General features: G+C 35.0%; 1 protein-coding gene across 1 annotated transcript; it reads right to left on the bottom strand.

Annotated features, from left to right (window-relative positions):
• Positions 1-2,098: 2,098 nt before the first annotated feature.
• LOC139890257 (uncharacterized) lies at positions 2,099-14,447 on the bottom strand. The gene is made up of 5 exons (XM_071873149.1): positions 14,304-14,447; positions 14,057-14,192; positions 13,405-13,562; positions 13,090-13,167; positions 2,099-2,950 (listed from the first exon to the last, which is right to left on the bottom strand). The coding sequence occupies exons 1-5, from the start codon at positions 14,445-14,447 to the stop codon at positions 2,099-2,101; spliced, it is 1,368 nt and encodes a 455-aa protein (XP_071729250.1).
• Between the last annotated feature and the right edge of the window lie 1,157 nt (positions 14,448-15,604).

Genomic DNA, 15,604 nt, shown 5'->3' with positions numbered 1-15,604 from the left:
ACAACATTTAACAAGATCGTTAACCTAAAGGTTTCAAAACAACACTTACATGTAACGACTAACGATGACTTAACGACTCAGTTAAAATGTATATACATGTAGTGTTTTAATATGTATTCATACACTTTTTAAAGACTTCAAGACACTTATCAAAGTACTTCTACTTAACAAAAATGCTTACAATTACATCCTCATTCATTTTCATCAACAATTCTACTCGTATGCACTCGTATTCGTACTCGTACAATACCCAGCTTCTAAATGTATTTACTATTGGTATATACACTCCAATGATCAGCTCTTAGCAGCCCTTGTGAGTCACCTAACACATGTGGGAACCATCATTTGGCAACTATGATGAAATATCTCATAAAATTACAAAAATATTAGTAATCATTCATGACTTATTTACAAGTAAACAAAATTACACATCCTTTATATCTAATCCATATACCAACGACCAAAAACACCTACAAATACTTTCATTCTTCAATTTTCTTCATCTAATTGATCTCACTCAAGTTCTATCTTCAAGTTCTAAGTTTTCTTCATAAATTCTATAAGTTCTAGTTTCATAAAATCAAGAATACTTCCAAGTTTGCTAGCTTACTTCCAATCTTGTAAAGTGATCATCCAACCTCAAGAAATCTTTCTTATTTACAGTAAGATATCTTTATAATACAAGGTAATACTCATATTCAAACTTTGATTCAATTTCTATAACTATAACAATCTTATTTCGAGTAGAAATCTTACTTGAACTTGTTTTCGTGTCATGATTCTGCGTCAAGAACTTTCAAGCCATCCAAGGATCCTTTGAAGCTAGATCTATTTTTCTCATTTCCAGTAGCTTTACCTACTAAAATTAAGATAGTAATAATGTTCATAACATCATTTGATTCATACATATAAAACTATCTTATTCGAAGATTTAACTTGTAATCACTAGAACATAGTTTAGTTAATTCTAAACTTGTTCGCAAATAAAGTTAATCCTTCTAACTTGACATTTAAAATCAACTAAATACATGTTCTATATATATATATTATATCCTAACTTAATGATTTAAAACCTGAAAACACGAAAAACACCGTAAAACTGGATATACGTCGTCATAGTAACACCGCGGGCTGTTTTGGGTTAGTTAATTAAAAACTATGATAAACTTTGATTTAAAAGTTGTTCTTCTGGGAAAATTATTTTTCTTATGAACATGAAACTAGTTCCAAAAATAATGGTTAAACTCAAAGTGGAAGTATGTTTTCCAAAATGGTCATCTAGACGTCGTTCTTTCGACTGAAATAACTACCTTTACAAAAATGACTTGTAACCTGTATTTTAAACTACAAACTTATACTTTTTCTATTTAGATTCATAAACTTAAGTTTAATATGAAACCATAGCAACTTGAAACACTCAAAACGGATTTAAAACGAAGAAGTTATGGGTTAAACAAGATTGGATAATTTTTCTTGTTGTAGCTACGTGAAAATTGGTAACAAATCTATATTAATCATATCCTAGCTAACTCATATTGTATTATACATGTATTCTAATATAATATTTAATCTTGGAATACCATAAACACGAATACAATGTTTTGACATATCATATCGACCCATATATATATATATATATATATATATATATATATATATATATATATATATATATATATATATATATATATATATATATATATATATATATATATATATATATATATATATTTCGGAACAACCATAGACACTCTATATGCAGGAATGTTGGAGTTAGCTATATAGGGATGAGGATGATTCCAAAATATTTTATATACTTTGAGTTGTGATCTAGCATGAGGCTTGTATACATGAGGTCGTGGATTGATTCAAGATAATATATATTGCTTTATTTTCTGTACATCTAACTGTGGACAACTAGTTGTAGGTTACTAACGAGGATAGCTGACTTAATAACTTAAAACAGCAAAACGTATTAAAAATGTTGTAAATATATTTTGAACATACTTTGATATGTATGTACATATTTGTTATAGGTTCGTGAATCGACCAGTGACCAAGTCTTAGAGAATCGATGCCTTCTATCAAGGTTAAGGAGTCAACTGAGCATCTCAGCGGCGGGATTGAATACCCGGATCGAATCAGAGTTCACGCCGCCTGCCCTGAACAAATAGGAGGTGTGGGCCACAGGTCGCACATAAGCCGCCGGGTCGCACGACAGAAGAACACCCAACATAAAGATGCACACTCCTCCATGTGAAATATTCATCTTCATTGGAGCTTTTTTGTAGTAGTCGTGACCAACAGCCATCAGCTGTCGGCTCGTTGGTAAGGTGAAAGCTTCAAGCCCGATTTCTGGTGGCGCACCCCCCACAAAAGCACCGCCCGACGAAGGGGGGACGGGTAAAGCTACAGGCCCAAAAACTTCGACCCTTCTTTCTAAATGGGGGTGCCCAGGGCACCTCATCTTGTCATTTCGTCCTTGCTCATTCCCGTTAGGCTGAAGTCTTTGGCCTTTCCTTCTCCGCGCCCGCTCACGCTTTGCTGACCTATCGCGTGGTAAAGAGAAGAAAGTACGAAAGAATAGTAAACGGAGCACACCGCAGAAAGATTCTAAATATGAGAAATCCCCCTTTTTTTCGATAAGAAGGAAATGAAGAACAGTAACGAAACGAAATAAGGCCTTTCTAGCTCTAGTTTCGGATGAGCTTCTCCCAATTATGTCTGGTAATAGAATAGGTCGGCTTGCTCTGACCAAGACTCCGCTTTTTGCTCCGTCCGTGGAGCGTATGAATTTCCTGGAATGTAGATAGACCAAAAGAGGGAATGAAGGGATAGGAATAGGAATTATAGTACCATTAGAAGAAGGGGCACCTGTGGGAACCGATTGAGATGGATATTCCTCCCGTTGATGAGGATGAGGAGCGATGATTCGGAAAGGCTTTTGAACCTATCAGATTAACCTAAGAAAGGTTGCAAATGTTTTACAAAATAGACACAAGTAAATGAAACTACATTATATGGCTGGATTATTAAACCGAATATGCCCCTTTTTAGTCTGGTAATCTAAGAATTAGGGAACAGACACCCTAATTGACGCGAATCCTAAAGATAGATCTATTGGGCCCAACGAGCCCCATCCAAAGTACCAGATGCTTTAGTACTTCGAATTCATCATGTCCGAAGGGAGTCCCGGAATGATAGGGGATATTCTATATGCATCTTGTTAAGGTCGGTTACCAGGTGTTCACCATATGAATGATTTTTATCTCTATGTATGGGATGTATATTGAAATATGAAATCTTGTGGTCTATTATAACGATTTGATAAATATAGGTTAAACCTATAACTCACCAACATTTTTGTTGACGTTTAAAGCATGTTTATTCTCAGGTGATTATTAAGAACTTCCGCTGTTGCATGCTATTATATGGATAAGATTTGGTGTCAGCATGCTTGTATAATATTGTTTAAAACTACATTTGAGATTTATTTTGTTGTAACATATTAATATTTGTAAACCAATACGTATTGGTAGTGTGTAAGTGTGATATTTGTTAGATTATCATTTCTGGATAATCTAAGTGGTGTCTTGTTAACCTCTTCGATAAAACAAAGGTTATGGTTTGTTTTAAAAACGAATGCAGTCTTTGAAAAACGTCTCATATAGAGGTCAAAACCTCGCAACAAAATCAACTAATATGGAACGTTTATAATCAATATGAACGGGACATTTTAGTTGGTATCCGAGCGTTGGTTTTAGAGAACTAGAATTTTTGCATTAGTGTGTCTTACCAAGTTTGTTAGGATGCATTAGTGAGTCTGGACTTCGACCGTTTTTTTCTTCAAAAAAACGATTTCTTAACTCTTTTGTTGGAAACTATATATTATTAACATGTAAATATTATGTGATATATTAATCTCTTAACGTGTTTGATATTGTGTGATAGATGTCTACCTCTAGTACAAATCCCATCGACTCACCTAATAATAATGAAGAGTCGAATATACTTTGGGAAGATTCACAAATTCCCTAAGAGGAACCGGAAGAAGAGGAACCGAAAGAAGAGGAACTGGAAGAGGAGGAAACGGAAGAAGAGGAACCGGAAGAGGAGGAACCGGAAGAGTAAGAACCGGAAGAAGAAGAGGTTCCGGAGGAAGAAATATTGATACCTACAGTAAATCGGTTAAATAAAAGAAAATTCTCAACCAACGGACCAAAGTCAATAATGGTCAATGGTGTTTCCGCCGAGGAAGCAAAATATTGGGAAGATTACCTCGACCCAAATGAATAAAGCAAAAGAAAATAATATGGGAAAAGGTATAAAAATAGAGAAACCTGATTCCAACCCCGACGAACTTTATATGTATCGGCAACGTTCGTATTTCCTAAAATGTAACAATAACCCGGGAACCTCTAAACCACCAGGTTTTTCTAAACCATTGTGGAAAACGACAGCTCGTATTAGGGGGGCATCGTATATCCCTAGGAAATTAGCAAAATGAACCAAGTCCGAAGAAGAAGAAATGAGTGAGTCGGATTAAAGAGTTGTAATCATGTTGTGTAATATATGTAATATAGTGTGCTTGTGCTTTTTTGATAAATGTAAAATTGCTTGTATTGTTTGTTAAATAGTTTTTATGAATCTAACCCTCGTCTGTTTTTACAGTATAAAAACACAAAATGGACATTAAGGGTAAACAACCAAATATTTTAGAAGACCTACCAGAGGATATGATTGATGAAATCTTGTCTAGAGTCGGTCAGAATTCATCAGCACAATTAGTTATGGCGAAATTAACTTGTCAAACATTTGAAAGACTTTCCAGAAATGCCTTAGTTTATAAAAGGCTTTCCTTTGATAGGTGGGGTATATCACATTGGGGAGACCGTAAGTTACGCCGTGTTTTCTTTAAAGAGTTAAATGCGGAGAACCCAAATGCAATTTTTCGCTACGAGTTAAGAACCTATTTTGACTCAACATATCCCAACATAGGATTTCGTGAATTAGAAAGAGCTTCTAACATGCAACATAAAGAAGCATGTTATGCTTACAGGTTAGTGATGTTTGCTTCTCACCAAAGTGAAAAAAAGAACATCGGATTACAACTATTAAATGAAACATTCCCACAAGTGATGGACTTAGTAGTTGGGGTAAGAAACAAGGTTTTTAGATTGCTACGAGGCTGTTGGGCATTACGAAACCCTCGTCCTTTAACGACATTACAACATGCTGCCTAGCCAATGGTCATAACGGTTACTTTCCACAAGATCAAGGATGGGAAGTCGTTTTAGTAAAACCAGAATGCATGACCTGTTTCTGGAGTTATGAATTACGTGTCTTTATTTCCTTTGCTGAACAACTTGCGTATTAATTAGAATTACCTTTATAGCTGACGTGTAGCATGTTATTATGTGCTATATTTCATCCTATATGTATAATAGTGGTATTGTATGTTTGTAAAATATTGTATAAAAATTTGAACGCGAAATATTATTGTAATAAGTTTTTCAGATAGAATCGTAGTAGTTGAATTGTATAATAGCTACTAAGTATGAACTTAACGGGTAGGTACTACCCGAATTAAAACTATAAAATGCTAATATGAAGAAAAAGCTTTTATAAATAAGTTCATATTATGATACAAAATACTATTGACTACTCTTAAATTCTATATGATTAACTCAATTCTTTTGGGCTATTTTTGAAGGAAATGGCACCTGCGACTCGTCAGAATTTGAACATGAGCGAGGAAGACTTTCGTGTTTTCCTTGCAGCAAACATAGCCGCAGTACAGGCTGCGATGCAAAATAACAATAACTCTGGATCTAGCAGTGGAACTAATTCCATAAGAAATCGTGTAGGATGCTCCTACAAAGAATTCACTGCCTGCAAACCTTTGGAATTTGATGGAACCGAAGGACCAATTGGATTGAAACGGTGGACCGAGAAGGTCGAATCGGTGTTTGCCATAAGTAAGTGTACTGAAGAGGACAAAGTTAAGTACGCTACGCATACCTTCACATGTACTGATTTAACGTGGTGGAACACCTATCTTGAGCAGGTAGGACAAAATACTACTTACGCACTACCGTGGTCGGCATTCAAGTAATTGATGAACGAGCAGTACCGTCCTAGAAATGAAGTCAATAAGCTCAAGGTAGAACTTAGAGAGTTACAAACACAAGGATTCGACATTACCACATATGAATGAAGATTCACAGAGTTGTGCCTATTGTGTCCTGGAGCGTTCGAAGATGAAGAAGAGAAGATCGACTCGTTTGTAAAAGGGTTACCAGTAAGGATTCAAGAAGATGTGAGTTCACACGAGCCCGCTTCCATACAGAAGGCAAGTCGAATGGCTCATAAACTCATAAATCAGATTGAGGGGAGAATTAAAGAACAGGCGGCCGAAGAAGCCAACACGAAACAACTCAAGAGGAAGTGGGAGGAAAACGGTGACAAGAGTCACCAGTACAACAATAATAACAATTACAACTACAACCGCAACAACAATCGCAACAATAACCGCAATCCTAACAATAACTACAACAAACGTCCCAACAACAACAACAACAACTACAACAACCGTTTCAATAACAATAACAATCCCAACAACAACCTCAATAACAACAAACAACAGAAACAACCATGCTTCAGGTGTGTAGAGTACCATCTGAATGTGTTTTGCACAACAGTTTGCACCAAGTGTAAGAGAAGTGGTCATGGCGTGGCAAAATGTGAGATTTACGGACCAAAGAACAACAAAAATAAAGAAACAAATAAGGTCGGAACAAATAATACCGACGTAGTTTGTTATAAATGTGTAAAACTGGGCCACATTATTAGAAATTGCCCAAACCAAGGGAATACTAATGGGCAAGGCCGCGGAAGAGTTTTCAATATTAATGCGGCAGAAGCGCAGGAAGACCCGAAGCTTGTTACGGGTACGTTTCTTATTGACAATACATCTGCTTATGTTTTATTTGATTCGGGTGCGGATAGAAGCTATATGAGTAGAGATTTTTGTGCTAAATAAAGTTGCCCATTGACGCCTTTGGATAGTAAATTTTTACTCGAATTAGCAAACGGTAAATTAATTTCAGCAGATAATATATGTCGGGAGAGAGAAATTAAACTGGGGGATGAAACGTTTAAAATTGATTTAATACCAGTCGAGTTAGGGAGTTTTGATGTAATAATTGGCATGGACTGGTTGAAAAAGGTGAGAGCAGAGGTCGTTTGTTACAAAAATGCGATTCGCATTATGCGTGAAAAGGGAAAACCTTTAATGGTGTACGGAGATAAGAACAATGCGAAATTAAATCTTATTATTAGTTTGAAGGAGCAAAAACTAATAAGAAAAGGTTGTTACATCATTCTAGCACACATCAAGGAAGTTAAACCTGAAGAAAAGAAAATCAGTGATGTTCCCGTCGCAAAAGATTTTCCCGATGTATTTTCGAAAGAATTACCGGGATTACCCCCACATCGATCCGTTGAATTTCAAATAGATCTTGTACCAGGAGCTGCACCAATAGCTCATGCTCCATACAGACTCACACCCAGCGAAATGAAAGAATTACAAAGTCAGTTACAAGAACTTTTAGAGCGTGGTTTCATTCGACCAAGTACATCACCATGGGGAGCTCCTGTTTTGTTTGTCAAGAAGAAGGATGGTACATTTAGGTTGTGTATTGACTACCGAGAGTTGAACAAACTTACCATCAAGAACCGCTACCCACAACAGAGAATCGACGACTTATTTGATCAACTACAAGGCTCGACAGTTTATTCGAAGATTGATTTATGTTCTGGGTATCATCAAATGCGGGTAAAGGAGGATGATATTCCAAAGACTGATTTTAGGACGCGTTACAGTCATTACGAGTTTATGGTTATGCCGTTTGGGTTGACCAACACACCAGCTGTGTTCATGGACCTCATGAACCGAGTGTGTGGACCATACCTTGACAAGTTTGTCATTGTTTTCATCGATGACATACTTGTTTACTCAAAGAATGACCAAGAGCATGAAGAACATTTGAGAAAAGTGCTAGAGTTGTTAAGGAAGGAAAAACTGTACGCTAAGTTTTCAAAGTGTGCATTTTGGTTGGAAGAAGCTCAATTTCTCAGTCACATAGTGAACAAAGAAGGTATTCAGGTGGATCCAGCAAAGATTGAAACCGTTGAAAAGTGGGAAACCCCGAAAACTCCGAAGCATATACGCCAATTTTTAGGACTGGCTGGTTACTACAGAAGGTTCATCCAAGACTTTTTCAGAATAGCAAAACCCTTGACTGCATTAATACATAAAGGGAAGAAATTTGAATGGAAAGATGAACAAGAAAAAGCGTTTCACTTGTTAAAGAAAAAGTTAACTACGGCACCTATATTGTCATTACCTGAAGGGAATGATGATTTTGTGATATATTGTGACGCCTCAAAGCAAGGTCTCAGTTGTGTATTAATGCAACGAACGAAAGTAATTGCTTATGCGTCTAGACAATTGAAGATTCACGAGCAGAATTATACGACGCATGATTTGGAATTAGACGCGGTTGTTTTTGCATTAAAGACTTGGAGACACTACTTATATGGGGTCAAAAGTATTATATATACTGACCACAAAAGTCTTCAACACATATTTAATCAGAAACAACTGAACATGAGGCAGCGCAGGTGGATTAAATTGTTGAATGATTACGACTTTGAGATTCGTTATCACCCGGTGAAGGCAAATGTGGTAGCCGACGCCGTGAGCAGAAAGGACAGAGAACCCATTCGAGTAAAAGCTATGAATATAATGATTCACAATAACCTTACTACTCAAATAAAGGAGGCGCAACAAGGAGTTTTAAAAGAGGGAAATTTAAAGGATGAAATACCCAAAGGATCGGAGAAGCATCTTAATATTCGTGAAGACGGAACCCGATATAGGGCTGAAAGGATTTGGGTACCAAAATTTGGAGATATGAGAGAAATGGTACTTAGAGAAGCTCATAAAACCAGATACTCAATACATCCTGGAACGGGGAAGATGTACAAGGATCTCAAGAAACATTTTTGGTGGCCGGGTATGAAAGCCGATGTTGCTAAATACGTAGGAGAATGTTTGACGTTTTCTAAGGTCAAAGCTGAGCATCAGAAACCATCAGGTCTACTTCAACAACCCGAAATCCCGGAATGGAAATGGGAAAACATTACCATGGATTTCATCACTAAATTGCCAAGGACTGCAAGTGGTTTTGATACTATTTGGGTAATAGTTGATCGTCTCACCAAATCAGCACACTTCCTGCCAATAAGAGAAGATGACAAGATGGAGAAGTTAGCACGACTGTATTTGAAGGAAGTCGTCTCCAGACATTGAATACCAATCTCTATTATCTCTGATAGGGATGGAAGATTTATTTCAAGATTCTGGCAGACATTACAGCAAGCATTAGGAACTCGTCTAGACATGAGTACTGCCTATCATCTACAAACTGTTGGGCAGAGCGAAAGGACGATACAAATGCTTGAAGACATGCTACGAGCATGTGTTATTGATTTCGGAAATAGTTGGGATCAACATCTACCGTTAGCAGAATTTTCCTACAACAACAGCTACCATTCAAGCATTGAGATGGCACCGTTTGAAGCACTTTATGGTAGAAAGTGTAGGTCTCCGATTTATTGGAGTGAAGTGGGGGATAGACAGATTACGGGTCCGGAGATAATACAAGAAACTACCGAGAAGATCATCCAAATTCAACAACGGTTAAAAATTGCCCAAAGTCGACAAAAGAGCTACGTTGACATTAAAAGAAAAGATATAGAATTTGAAATTGGAGAGATGATCATGCTTAAAGTTGTACCTTGGAAAGGCGTTGTTCGATTTGGTAAAAGAGGGAAATTAAATCCAAGGTATATTGGACCATTCAAGATTATTGATCATGTCAGACTAGTAGCTTACCGACTTAAGTTACCTCAAAAACTCGCGGCTGTACATAACACTTTCCATGTCTCGAATTTGAAGAAATGTTTTGCTAAAGAAGATCTCACTATTCCGTTAGACGAAATCCAAATCAACTAAAAACTTCAATTCATCGAAGAAGAATTACCCGCACTTATTTCCAAAAGATCAGATGAAGAAGAATTATCCACACTTATTTCCAGAAGATACGTCAAAACCTCCAACTGCTTAAAATTTTGGGACGAAATTTATTTAACGGGTAGGTACTGTAGTGACCCGAACTTTTCCATGTTTATATATATTAAATGAAATTTTTATTTACATGATTAAGTGTTTTCAACATGTTAAGCAATCAAACTTGTTAAGACTTGATTAATTGAAATAGGTTTTATATATACAATTGACCACCCAAGTTGACCGGTGATTCACGAACGTTAAAACTTGTAAAAACTATATGATGTCATATATATGGATATATATATAGTTAACATGGTATTATGATAAGTAAACATATCATTAAGTATATTAACAATGAACTACATATGTAAAAACAAGACTACTAACTTAAGGATTTCGAAACGAGGCATATATGTAACGATTATCATTGTAACGACATTTAATTGTATATATATCATATTAAGATATATTAATACATGATAATATCATGATAATGTAATAATTTAACATCTCTTTAGATATAATAAAAAATGGGTTAACAACATTTAACAAGATCGTTAACCTAAAGGTTTCAAAACAACACTTACATGTAACGACTAACGATGACTTAACGACTCAGTTAAAATGTATATACATGTAGTGTTTTAATATGTATTCATACACTTTTAAAAGACTTAAAGACACTTATCAAAGTACTTCTACTTAACAAAAATTCTTACAATTACATCCTCATTCATTTTCATCAACAATTCTACTCGTATGCACTCGTATTCGTACTCGTACAATACCCAGCTTCTAAATGTATTTACTATTGGTATAAACACTCTAATGATCACCTCTTAGCAGCCCTTGTGAGTCAGCTAACACATGTGGGAACCATCATTTGGCAACTAGCATGAAATATCTCATAAAATTACAAAAATATTAGTAATCATTCATGACTTATTTACAAGTAAACAAAATTACACATCCTTTATATCTAATCCATATACCAACGACCAAAAACACCTAAAAATACTTTCATTCTTCAATTTTCTTCATCTAATTAATCTCTCTCAAGTTCTATCTTCAAGTTCTAAGTGTTCTTCATAAATTCAATAAGTTCTAGTTTCATAAAATCAAGAATACTTCCAAGTTTGCTAGCTTACTTCCAATCTTGTAAAGTGATCATCTAACCTCAAAAAATCTTTCTTATTATAGTAAGATATCTTTATAATACAAGGTAATACTCATATTCAAACTTTGATTCAATTTCTATAACTATAACAATCTTATTTCGAGTGGAAATCTTACTTGAACTTGTTTTCGTGTCATGATTCAGCTTCAAGAACTTTCAAACCATCCAAGGATCCTTTGAAGCTAGATCTATTTTTCTCATTTCCAGTAGGTTTAACTACTAAAATTAAGGTAGTAATGATGTTCATAACATCATTCGATTCATACATATAAAACTATCTTATTCGAAGATTTAAACTTGTAATCACTAGAACATAGTTTAGTTAATTCTAAACTTGTTCGCAAATAAAGTTAATCATTCTAACTTGACTTTTAAAATCAACTAAACACATCTTCTATATCTATATGATATGCTAACTTAATGATTTAAAACCTGAAAACACGAAAAACACCGTAAAACTGGATATACGCCGTCGTAGTAACACCGCGGGCTGTTTTGGGTTAGTTAATTAAAAACTATGATAAACTTTGATTTAAAAGTTGTTCTTCTGGGAAAATAATTTTTCTTATGAACATGAAACTATATCCAAAAATCATGGTTAAACTCAAAGTGAAAGTATGTTTTCCAAATTGGTCATCTAGACGTCGTTCTTTCATTAACCAAAAACATCATTTACGATAATCAAATCCAAGTTGAATGCTCATTTAATGTTCATCATAATGCTTCAAGTTCATAAATGCACATTGATGATTCGAGAATTAAATACATACATATAATACGCTGTTTCGTAGGTAATTATGCATACGATACTACTAAACACTTACAAACAACATTTCCAAGCATTCAATGCATCAAAAGTTCATTTTACTTCTATCAAACCCTAACTCAAAATTATAAATTTAACAATTATGTTTATGGAGTTTTCCAAGTCAACCTACATACCAAATTGAAGCTAGTGATGCTAGTAACACATTTAATACATGAACTTTTAACGTCTAACAACATTTAAGCAACCAAATCTCAAGATCAAACACACCCAAATTCAAGTTCATGTTAGTTACTTAAAATAACAAGATCAAACATATAATTCACATATTAATGTTAGACTTGAGCCATAGACACAAATTAACACTTTTATAAGTCAAAAATATCAAGAACAAAGAATCTAGAATTTTTAGAAAGTTACCCAAAAGAGATGAAATTGGTATGGAATTGAAGAGGAAGATGCAAGGATTCTAAATATGTAATTTATTTTGAAGAACACTTGCTAGATCTAAAATGGATGATGATTCTTTGTTGTTGGGGTTTGAGAGAAAAGTGAAAGTATTAAGATGAAAGTGGGAGGTGAATGAATGAGTGGAGGAAAAGGGTTTGACTAGTTGACCTAGTCAAATCTTTGGTCTCTTGACAAGTTTAGTCCCTCAAGTTTTCAAGCGGGTGCGTGAATTAACCAAACGAATTACCTTAAATACGTAGAGTAAACGAGAGATGTTATAATTAAATAACGGACTTTAAAAATAATTAAACGGAAAGTTAACGGAAAAAGACGGGATGTTACATAACCAAATTAGTATACTATAATCTTTTAAACAACTCATCCATAATTTCAGGCCCCAGGTGAAAATGAGTGTCTAACACTGGCTCCATCACAGCTTGAATGGTCTCCGGAAATCAGACTGCCGCTTGACTCATTGAGACCACTTGAGTCACCATCATCCCATTCTATCTCAAACGTCTCAACACCATCCACTACAAATAATCCTTATTTCTCTACTTGACATTGCACTTCTTCTAGACTTGGTGCATAATAAGTGGCGCTAAACGAATCAATCATTTCCTTTTTAACTAGTCCCTACAAAAACATATTTATAAAATGATTAGTATGACTAGCCATTATTAGCTTCATAAAGTATGACTAGCCATTATAAAGATAGGCTCATCAAGGCACGGGCTAAAATTTAACATTAGTAACAAGTTCATCTGCACACGAGTCAGGGAATCATCTACCTATAAACATCTAAAGTAGACCCCCATGCAACCACATACTCCTAGCCTACTCATTGAGCGGCCAGTTCATGCGTTCAGCAACCCCATTGTGCTGTGGTGTTTCCGGAAATGTTTTCAACATACGAATACCATGTTCCGCACAATAGTATTTAAACTCCTTGCTACTATATTCTCCTCCATTTTCAGATTTCAAGAACTTAAGATTCAAGTTAGTCTCGTTTTTCACAGCAGCCCTCCACACTTTAAAAGTAGCAAATACGTCAGATTTAACTTTAAAAAAATTAACTCGTATCTTTCTTGTAGATTTATCAATGAAGATGACATAATAGTGGGAACCACCATCCGACTAAACCGTTGTAGGTCCATAAACATCTCAATGCACAAATTCAAACTTCTCCTTCTTTAGTGCAATTCTCGATTTCCTGAATGGCGCCTTCTTTTGTTTTCCCAAAATACATGGTTTGCAAAATCCAATATCCACTTTTTTCAAATCCGGAATCTTCCCATTAAAAGTTGCAACTTCATTTCCTTCTCACTCATATGGTCGAGTCGTCATTGCCATAGAGTAGAATAGGCCCCTACATTAACCTTCACATTAACCTCATCATCATCATCATCGAAAACCTCGACCATGTATAAAGTTCCCCTTTTACGTCCTAAAGCCACGACATGACCATCCTTTTAGACTCGCCACTTGTGATTAAAGGTAGTATGATTATTTTCATCCAACTTACCAGTTGAGATAAGCTTCTGTTTTAAATTCGGAATACACGTCACATCCTTCAACGTCCAATCGGATCCAATGGATGTCTTCAAAATCACGTCTCCAATGCCTCTTATGCCTAAACGTTTATCATATGCCAATCTCACCTACCCCCGATAAGTCTTAAAATTCTTCATCATCTCCTAACTAGGATTAGTGTTGATTGATGCACCCTAATCCATGACACAAGCTTCAATTGAATTTTCAACACAACACACCAAAGCGTCATTCGTATCTTCAGAAGTGAAGTTCACCCTAGCATTATCGGCCCCCAGAATCTTACTTAGTGTGCTAAAGTGGCCCTTTTGATTGCAATTCCAACAAACTGCAGATCTTCGGTCTCTAGAGTTATACTTCTTCATAGATTTCCTACCCTTATCGTTCTTTCTTCCATTGTTGGTACTTAAGAGCGACCCTTATGATTTTGCAGAATTCCTTCTACGAGTGTCTTCACCAAGAATCAAATCCGAAATCTCCTCAAACTCAAGTTTAGAAGTTCCCGTGGAACTACTAAACGCAGTAACCGTACCCGACCAACTCTTAGGCAAAGAAAAAATGTTGTGACCCGAACTTTTCCAAGTTTATATATATTAATTGAGATTGATATTTACATGACTAAATATTTCCAACGTGTTAAGCAATCAAACTTGTTAAGACTTGTGTAGTGAACCGAACTTTTCCATGTTTATATATATATATTAAATGAAATTGTTATTTACATGATTAAGTGTTTCCAACATGTTAAGCAATCAAACTTGTTAAGACTTTATTAATTGAAATAGGTTTCATATAGATAATTGACCACCCAAGTTGACCGGTGATTCACGAACGTTAAAACTTGTAAAAACTATATGATGACATATATATGGTTATATATATAGTTAACATGATATTATGATAAGTAAACATATCATTAAGTATATTAACAATGAACTTCATTTGTAAAAATAAGACTACTAACTTAATGATTTTGAAAAGAGACATATATGTAACGATTATCGTTGTAACGACATTTAATGTGTATATAGCATATTAAGAGATATTCGTACATCATAATATCATGATAATATAATAATTTAAAATCTCATTTGATATTATAAACATTGGGTTAACAACATTTAACAAGATCGTTAACCTAAAGGTTTCAAAACAACACTTACATGTAACGACTAACGATGACTTAACGACTCAGTTAAAATGTATATACATGTAGTGTTTTAATATGTATTCATAAACTTTTAAAAGACTTCAAGACACTTATCAAAATACTTCTACTTAACAAAAATTCTTACAATTACATCCTCGTTCAGTTTCATCAACAATTCTACTCGTATGCACCCATATTCGTACTCGTACAATACACAGCTTTTAGATGTATGTACTATTGGTATATACACTCCAATGATCAGATCTTAGCAGCCCATGTGAGTTACCTAACACATGTGGGAACCATCATTTGGCAACTAGCATGAAATATCTCATAAAATTACAAAAATATGAGTAATCATTCATGACTTAT

This window comes from Rutidosis leptorrhynchoides, chromosome 2 (genome assembly GCF_046630445.1).
Source record: "Rutidosis leptorrhynchoides isolate AG116_Rl617_1_P2 chromosome 2, CSIRO_AGI_Rlap_v1, whole genome shotgun sequence".
NCBI classification, from domain to species: domain Eukaryota; kingdom Viridiplantae; phylum Streptophyta; class Magnoliopsida; order Asterales; family Asteraceae; genus Rutidosis; species Rutidosis leptorrhynchoides.
This window is presented reverse-complemented; position numbering and strand designations above follow the sequence as displayed.

Bases quoted from the DNA above. Each gene is read 5' to 3' on its own strand.
- LOC139890257 (XM_071873149.1), bottom strand. From the start codon at position 14,447: ATGAAGAAGTATAACTCTAGAGACCGAAGATCTGCAGTTTGTTGGAAT. The intron at 14,193-14,303 runs GTGTGTTGTGTT...TATCGGGGGTAG, and splicing joins AAGATACGAATGACGCTTTG to GTGAGATTGGCATATGATAA. The intron at 13,168-13,404 runs GTTGCTGAACGC...ATGTTTTTGTAG, and splicing joins AAACACCACAGCACAATGGG to GGACTAGTTAAAAAGGAAAT.